The sequence below is a fragment of the Emys orbicularis genome, chromosome 20 (assembly GCF_028017835.1).
Source record: "Emys orbicularis isolate rEmyOrb1 chromosome 20, rEmyOrb1.hap1, whole genome shotgun sequence".
Taxonomy (NCBI): Eukaryota; Metazoa; Chordata; order Testudines; family Emydidae; genus Emys; species Emys orbicularis.
Window position 1 is genome coordinate 3,369,755 of NC_088702.1, and position 8,297 is coordinate 3,378,051.

At 53.7% G+C, this 8,297-nt stretch overlaps 1 protein-coding gene across 1 annotated transcript; it reads left to right on the plus strand.

Annotated features, from left to right (window-relative positions):
• Positions 1-910: 910 nt before the first annotated feature.
• On the plus strand, positions 911-4,450 carry LOC135892532 (SLAM family member 8-like). Its single transcript, XM_065420324.1, has 4 exons — positions 911-974; positions 1,801-2,142; positions 3,428-3,724; positions 4,047-4,450. Exons 1-4 carry the CDS (start codon positions 911-913, stop codon positions 4,154-4,156), a joined length of 813 nt encoding a protein of 270 aa, XP_065276396.1. The 3' UTR covers positions 4,157-4,450.
• Positions 4,451-8,297: the final 3,847 nt, after the last annotated feature.

Sequence of the window (8,297 nt, forward strand, 5' to 3'; positions counted from 1 at the left end):
CAAGGGCTTCCCCGTGGAGGGAGTGCTCTGTCTGGGAGACCATCCGGGCAGAAAAGGTGCTAGGGCCTGCCGAGCACATGGATTTCCGAGCAGGGGCCTTTGTCCCTGCGGTGGGCGGCTGGCTGGGTTTGTGCTGGGGAACGGGAAACAGTTCTGCGCTGGGCGCCGCTAGGGCCAGTCACAAATCAGGCCTTCACAGTTCAGGTCGGACGGCCAGGAGGGACCCAAGGCTGCGCTGCTCCCTCGCACAGACCAGAGAATTCCACCCCGTACCCTGCGTGGAGCCCAGGGCTTGTGTCTGGCTAAAGCGTCACTTCCAGACAGGCTGGAGAGCTCCTGGCCCGTGTCAGGGTGGGGGCTGCAGCCGCACTGACCCAGTGGGAGTTCCGTGCAGGGCCTTGAATTCTGGGTGCTCCCCGGTGCAGGGGGGGCATAACACCATGGCTAGCCCCCATCGGAGGGAGCAGCGTGGGCCAGGGAGCCCTCGCCTTCCTCCTCCCCGTGGTAGCTGTCCTTGTGCTTGGGCCAGGGGAAGGGCGGCAACTGAGACCAGGGTGAGTGGTTGACGGGATGGGAGGCTCATTACGCTCCCCTTTCCGCTACTCTACCTGGTCGGGTGCCAGACCCAACCGGGCTCTCTGTGCCTCAGTTTCCCCATCTGCAAAATGCCCAACCCCACCCGCAGGCACCTGTGGGGCTAAAGCCTGCTGCTGGTTGTAAAGGGCTGTAGTGGGTGGGAGGCGAGGTGGACTGTTGCAAAGAGACAATGACTGGAGGAGGAAGTAACAACACCCAGAGCTTGTGGTCTGAAGGAGCTGCTGCTGCATAGCTGTGACGGTTGTCTCAGCGCCTTCACCAGTGACGGGGGAAGCAAAGCTCCCAGGAGGCAAATCCACCCTGCTGCGAGAGCATGGGCCTGGGCCGCGCTCGGCTCCCCCTGTTTGCTCTCCTGGCCCTAGCTCTCCGAGCCCCAGGTGAGTGATGGGGGCGTTACGGCTGCGAGACACGTGGCAACCTCGTGTCGAGGGGAACCTTGGAAACCACAGCCCCTGGGCCCAGGCTTACACTGGTGCAAATCCAGAGCCGCTCCACTGAGCTCAGCTCAGTGACTCTGGATTTATATCAGTGTAACTGAAAGCGCAGTGTGTGTTGGGCTCCCTCCTTACTCTGATAGCTGGTTCCCTGCCAGGAACAATTGCTTGGCCTAGCTCCCCCTCCCCAAGCTCTGTGCCAGGGGTAGGTGAGATGTTTCTCTTTCCCTGGGGGGGGGGGGGGGGGGGGGCACCAGGAGGCGGTTCTGGTCCCCAGAGCTGATGGGAACAGAAATGGATATGTAGGGTATTGGGATTCCTAGGGGGAAGTGGAAAAGAGCAACAGAGAGGGAGGATTGCCTAGTGGTTAGAGCACTAGCCTAGGAGTTAGGGGTCCAGGGTGCAGTTCCCTGCTCTGCCACACACGCTGTGTGACTTTGGGTGAGTCACTTAGACTCTCTGTGCCTCAGTTTCCCCAGCCGTACAATGGGCATAATGGCACTGCCCTGCCTCACAGTGGGGATTGGGAAGATAAAGGCATGAATGATTGTGAGGTGCCCAGATGCTACGGTGATGGCTGCCCTAGAAACACCGAGGGTAAAAGTCTCTAGGGTCAGCTCTGAGGCCAAAACCAGACCCGGCAGCTAGGGATAGGGATGGACTCCCGTCAGTTTGTTCTCTCTGGCTTGTGCTGCAGCAAGTGGGGAAATCAGTGCTCACCCCCACCCCTACCCCCCGCAACTTTCATCTCCTGGGCTCTGTTTTTCAGATCCTGGATTAACCCAAGCACTGACTCCCCCCCGCCAGGTGAATGGGATTGTGGGAGGCTCAGTCGTGCTGTCTGTGGATCTATCCCCCGGGAGAAAGGTGAAAGAAATCGAATGGAGCTTTCGTGCTGCGTCAGGTGTGACGCTCCAGCTGGCTGAGTTCAGTGGGGGGAAGTTTGAGCGACCCGATCCCAACGACAGATTTAAGCAGAGGCTAGAAAGGTACAACGAGACCTCGCTGAGGATCAAGGCTCTGGAACTGGGCGATCGTGGAGTTTATGAGGCCCGGATTAAGATAGTACCAGCAACTGTGGAGGAACAGGCCTTTCGCCTCGCGGTCTATGGTAAGTGACTGTTTACAAGTTTGAACAAGTGAAATCATCTTCCAGGGCGGTTAATAAATGCGTGTTTCTTCGGCCTCGTCCCCAGGACACAGGGCCCCGTGGATAATAACTCCTCGCTCGTGCCCTGCAGTGTCCTGCGGAGGAAATACGTGCACTGGGGTTGAGTTTTTCCCAGCCTGCACAAGGCAGGGAGGAGAATGTGCGGGAGGAAGGCTGTAACCCAGCCCCTCAGTTCTGCACAACTGAGAACCTCCCTCCAGGAATTCGAACCTACATCAGGTGGTTCCAGGGCCAGGCCGGTGCTGGGGGGCTAATTTCTAGGGGTGAGTCTGTGCTCCCCCTTTTCCTGTGGCGCACACTGCCACACGGTGATGGCCCTGCTCGATACAGAGCTGAATGCATAGCTGCAGGGTGGATGCTGGGGGCATGCTGTGATGGCATAGCTGTTCCCTGGCTCTGCTGGGCACAGTCATCCCCTCTGTTCCCGATGCCATCCAAGCCACCCCAGTGAGGGTAGTGGTGCTCCTTGCTTGTGAAGGAGCTGCAGCAAAACACGCCTCCAAGCAGCTGTCAGAGGGACCCCATGCTGTGTGTTTGCTGGAGGATGGACTCCCCAGGAGAGTCAGATCTGATTCCCGTGAGGTGTCCCTGTGTCTCTTAGCCCTGCCCCAGGAATCACATCCCATATTCACCCAGCTCTGCCCAGCCCCCTGCAAACCATTCATAGCCTCAGCTTGTCTTGCACTGGCCCATCATTAGTGGCAGCCTCCCGGAGGCTCTACTCATTTACATCAATGCCCCTTTACCCCACTCTGGCCGTGCAAAGGGGCCTTCAAGGGGTGTAAAGAGGGACCACTGTAAGGCCCTTTTGTGTGGCCAGAGGCATGTAAAGAGCCCTTACAAAACATCTGGAGGGGGAAAAAAAGGCGCGTGGCAGCCAGTCGCAGAGCCCGGGTCACCTGACTCAGAGCCCGGGTCACCTGACTCGGGCTCCTGAGACTTGAGCTAGGTGGCTAAAACTAGCAGTGTAGAAGTTCCTGCTCGGGGCTGGAGCCCAGTCTCTAACATCTGGCGATGGAAGTGGGTCTCAGAGCCCGAGCTCCAGCCCACGCAGGAATGTCCACGCTGCTCCCTTGAGCACCATGGCAGGCCCCCGAGTTGGCTGACCCGAGCTCTGAGACTCGCTGCCAGGTGGTTGTTTTTTCCCCAGTGTAGACACCTTCTGTGTCAGTGAGAATCAGGCCCCCAGAGTCTTTCATTCTCATTTCATTTCTTCTGAATGCAGAGCCCGTTCCAGCGCCGGAGATAGAGAGTCACTTGCTCTCCAGCACGGCAACTGGGTGCAATGTCACTCTCCAGTGTCAGGTGTCTGGCAGGGAAGAGGTTAACGTCGTCTGGAGTAGAGGGAACCCACCCCGAGACCTGGGCGATTCCAAGCGGTACCAGCTCAGCCCGGATGGCAGAACCCTTCACCTGTCTCTGCAGCCCAACCTCACGGACTCTACCTTCACCTGCACGGCCAGCAACCCCGTGGACCAGAAAAACATCTCTCTTGACCTGCAGAGCATCTGCCAAAGCAGTGGTGAGTTATCGGCAGGCCGTGTCTCTCTGCTCGCTTACACCGGCTTTATGCTAACATAGCTCCACTGGCCTCAGTGCTGCTACTCCTGATTTACAGCAACGTACCTGACCGGAGAACCAGGTCCCCAGACAGAGCGATAAATACAGTGGCCATGGGGCTGCTTTTTGTTCACATCCGCTGCCAAAGCAGTGAGCCAAGCTGGAATTCGCTCCCACTTCCAGGCCCCTTTACACTGCCAGCGCGAAGTGAAGGGGTCTTAGTGCGAACGCGGATTCAGGCTGGTCAGGCCGATCCCCCTGACTCTGTCTTTTCCCCATTGCAGGAGCGGCTCCCAGTCCTTGCCATTGGAAAGCCATTATTGGGGCGCTGTTCCTGGGACTTGAGATCAATGCCATGGTCCTTGTGAACCTGGTGCACAGAAAAATGCCGTAACGCTGGCGGTTGGGCTGGAACCTCGTATCGCAGACACCTGACGAGAAGGTGGACGGGGACTGACGGGGAGGCGGGGGGAGCAGGCTATCGGGTGAAATCCTGGCCCCGGTGAAGTCAATGGGAGTTTTGCCAATGACTTCTGTGGAGTCCGGATTTCACCCCCAGGTGTAGCGTGGTCCCCAGACTCTCCAGTGAAATGCACCTGTTCATCAGAGAATTGTCCGAGCAAGCTTTGTCTAAAGGAGGTGTTTCTCCACGGTAAAGAGAAATAAAAGTGCCGGATATTTGAAAGTACTTTAATACTAGAGTATCGTGCTGAGTTGAGATTAGCTATGCAGTTACTGACTCACGCAGCTAGTGATACATATTCAAAGCCCTGCTCACGGATTGGCTGCAATGGTCTGATTTCCATTATGACTGTAAGGTTCTCTCTCTAGTGCAGCGGGTTTCAACCTGTGATCTCTGCAGAGCTGGAGAACAAGGCAGCATCTTCAGAGCGGAGCTGTTCCAGGCATGGTGCAGGGGAGGGCAAGGTGGACTCTGCATTCAGACCACGGAAAGGGGCAGCTGATGGTCTGTCAATCTAGGTACTTATATGACCATCGCCGAAGTATCTGCCAGGATTTGGAAACAGGCAGTACCATGGTCGGCATTACAGCGCTGCAGCGGCATGGCCTCACCACCATAGTGTAGACGTACCCCAAGGGCCATTTGTACCATTCTGGCCACACCAAAGGGCCTTAAAAGGGGTAGAAATGACAGTTACATTCACTTTAAGGCTGCTCTAGGTTTCCATAGCCTTGTAAAGGGGCCTCACTGTCGATGAGAACCAGGCTGTTTATGTGTAACTCAGGGAGTCGTTTACACCAGAATAAAGTCACTTCTGTTCTAGTGTCCACATGGGGTGTTATACCAGCACAGCTACAGTTCTGTTGTCAATTCCCTGTGTAGACAAGCCCTTATCACACAGCAGATAGTTCCACACTCGTCCTCTATGACGGGGAGCTGTTGACTTGCACGGAACAGTGTTGTCTCCAATACAGTCTCTCCGTTGTGTTCTCCTGGGGACCCCTCTGGGGAAGCCAGTGACTAACGTCTGTCACATGGGAACTCATGTGCGTCCTTCCAGCCCATCAAGGCTGGAGACTGGGTCATGAGCGGCTCTCACATGGTTTGACAGGACGCGGCAGCTGACAAATGTCCCCAGCCCTGTGCTGTCCTGTGCCAGTCACACTGGCAGCCCCCAGAATGTCTTGTTGTTTGGAGCATGTTTTTCATTTCCTCTGGGCCGAATCCTGCTCCCCTGGAATCTGATGGGATCGAGATCTGCGCCTCCGCTTGCAAATGCAGCGTGAGGGGCACAGTGGCTGCCCCTCGGCCTCCAGAGGCCGGCAGAAGCAAAACCACTGAGACTGGACCAAGGTGGGAAGAGCACATTCCCGTGCAAGGGCAGGGTTCGCACTGGATCTCATTCCCCTGCCCCACCTCTTCACTGGGGCCCTCTAGGCCCTATTCACCCCTTACCCATTCGGTTTTGTTTTAACCCATTGTGTGCTGCAACGGGGGGAAATCCTGGCCCCAGTGACATCAACGGTGGAACTCCACCGGCTCACTCGGGGTGGGATTTCAGTCACCCAGCGGGGGCTCAGGTCCTGTAGGACAAGCTGCCTTCTGCATGAGGCTCACGGATTGATCTTGCAGCCAGTGGAGGAGCTGGAGAGCTCGGGGGCTGGCAATGGGCCGCAGAGCTTTTCACGAGTAGGTTGCTGGTTCCAGAGCAGGCAGCAGAGCCTCACAGCTGTTAGCATCTGAGGCACTGAGGCCCAGACCGTAAAAGCTACCTCCCTTTAAAATCAATGGAAGTTAAGTCCCTAAACCCCCGATTCCTAGTAGATACGCGTCTTTAAGAGGGTAACTGACCCTTGGAACAATTTACTTAGGGATGTGGTGCAGTGTTTGAAGTCATTACATTGAGACTGGCTGCATTTGTCCAAGACCCACTCTAGCTCACCCACAAGTTGGTCTCAGTGCAGGAAGTACTGGGTGAAAGCCTCTGGCTTTGCTACGCCAGAGGTCAGATTAGATGGCCACAGTCGTCCCTTTTGACCGTAGCGTCTAGGGTTCTGGGTAGCTAGGCAATGATCGACACTCATTTTATTGGTGCCGTGTTTTTTTTGTTGTAAATCATGGATCACTATCAACTACCCCAGCTGCCCTCCTCCTGAGTCCGGCTCACTTGTAGGCATCACTGTAGGGGCAGGTGTTAGGGAGTGGCTGCGCTGACGTGGGAATAGAAGCCCCGTGGACCAGGTCAGGATGGGCGGTTTGGTCCAAACACGCCCCCGCTGAGATCTAGCGACCCCAAAGAGAATTGTCAGCTGCCAGAAGGATATCAGCCCTCCTGTGATTGGTTTCACTTCCCTCTAGAACCATGCGTTGCCTTTCTGAAGAATCTGGGGAAATTTACAACATGCCGTCCAGCCTCTCTATAAACTGCTTCCCCAGCTGTTCTGGAAGAAGGTGGTTCCCACCCATTGGCTCCTAGCTTCATAGCAGCAGCTTTCAGTTCCTCCATCTCGCAAGTGGAGCGCTTGCAAACTCTGCACAATTTAGTCCTCCGCTGTTCCATCCAGGAACCAGCCCCAGACCAATCAGTTTCTGTGAATTTGCTCGAGGTTCACGACAATTCACCAGGGGCCTCATGCGAAGCCACTGGGTTGTCCTGGATTCTTTGCTGTGAATATTTGGGCAACTGCACAAGCTTATTTGGTGCCTAGATCTTAGGCCAGCCCTCTGCTCCTGTGTGGATTTCACCCTCGGATTTGTAAGGGGCTTTGAGATTCTCCAGTGGAAGGTGCTCCAGCTGGAGAATGGCTTAATTAGACTTTTGGGAATAGGTGAATCCTTTTAACATAAGAACATAAGAAAGGCCGTACTGGGTCAGACCAAAGGTCCATCTAGCCCAGTATCTGTCTACCGACAGTGGCCAATGCCAGGTGCCCCAGAGGGAGTGAACCTAACAGGCAATGATCAAGTGATCTCTCTCCTGCCATCCATCTCCATCCTCTGACGAACAGAGGCTAGGGACACCATTCTTACCCATCCTGGCTAATAGCCATTTATGGACTTAGCCACCATGAATTTATCCAGTCCCCTTTTAAACATTGTTATAGTCCTAGCCTTCACAACCTCCTCAGGTAAGGAGTTCCACAAGTTGACTGTGCGCTGCGTGAAGAAGAACTTCCTTGTATTTGTTTTAAACCTGCTGCCTATTAATTTCATTTGGTGACCCCTAGTTCTTGTATTATGGGAATAAGTAAATAACTTTTCCTTATCCACTTTCTCAACATCACTCATGATTTTATATACCTCTATCATGTCCCCCCTTAGTCTTCTCTTTTCCAAACTGAAGAGTCCTAGCCTTTTTAATCTTTCCTCATATGGGACCCTCTCTAAACTCTTAATCATTTTAGTTGCTCTTTTCTGAACCTTTTCTAGTGCTAGAATATCCTTTTTGAGGTGAGGAGACCACATCTGTACACAGTATTCGAGATGTGGGCGTACCATGGATTTATATAAGGGCAATAATATATTCTCAGTCTTATTCTCTATCCCCTTTTTAATGATTCCTAACATCCTGTTTGCTTTTTTGACCGCCTCTGCACACTGCGTGGACATCTTTAGAGAACTATCCACGATGACGCCAAGATCTTTTTCCTGACTCGTTGTAGCTAAATTAGCCCCCATCATGTTGTATGTATAGTTGGGGTTATTTTTTCCAATGTGCATTACTTTACATTTATCCACATTAAATTTCATTTGCCATTTTGCTGCCCAATCACTTAGTTTTGTGAGATCTTTTTGAAGTTCTTCACAATCTGCTTTGGTCTTAACTATCTTGAGTAGTTTAGTATCCTCTGCAAACTTTGCCACCTCACTGTTTACCCCTTTCTCCAGATCATTTATGAATAAATTGAATAGGATTGGTCCTAGGACTGACCCTTGGGGAACACCACTAGTTACCCCTCTCCATTTTGAGAATTTACCATTAATTCCTACCCTTTGTTCCCTGTCCTTTAACCAGTTCTCAATCCATGAAAGGACCTTCCCTTTTTTCCCATGACAGCTTAATTTACGTAAG

Coding starts and splice junctions, on each gene's coding strand:
- LOC135892532 (XM_065420324.1), top strand. CDS start 911: ATGGGCCTGGGCCGCGCTCGGCTCCCCCTGTTTGCTCTCCTGGCCCTA. Junction 975..1,800: donor CCTAGCTCTCCGAGCCCCAG/GTGAGTGATGGG, acceptor TCTGTTTTTCAG/ATCCTGGATTAACCCAAGCA. Junction 2,143..3,427: donor CTTTCGCCTCGCGGTCTATG/GTAAGTGACTGT, acceptor TTCTGAATGCAG/AGCCCGTTCCAGCGCCGGAG.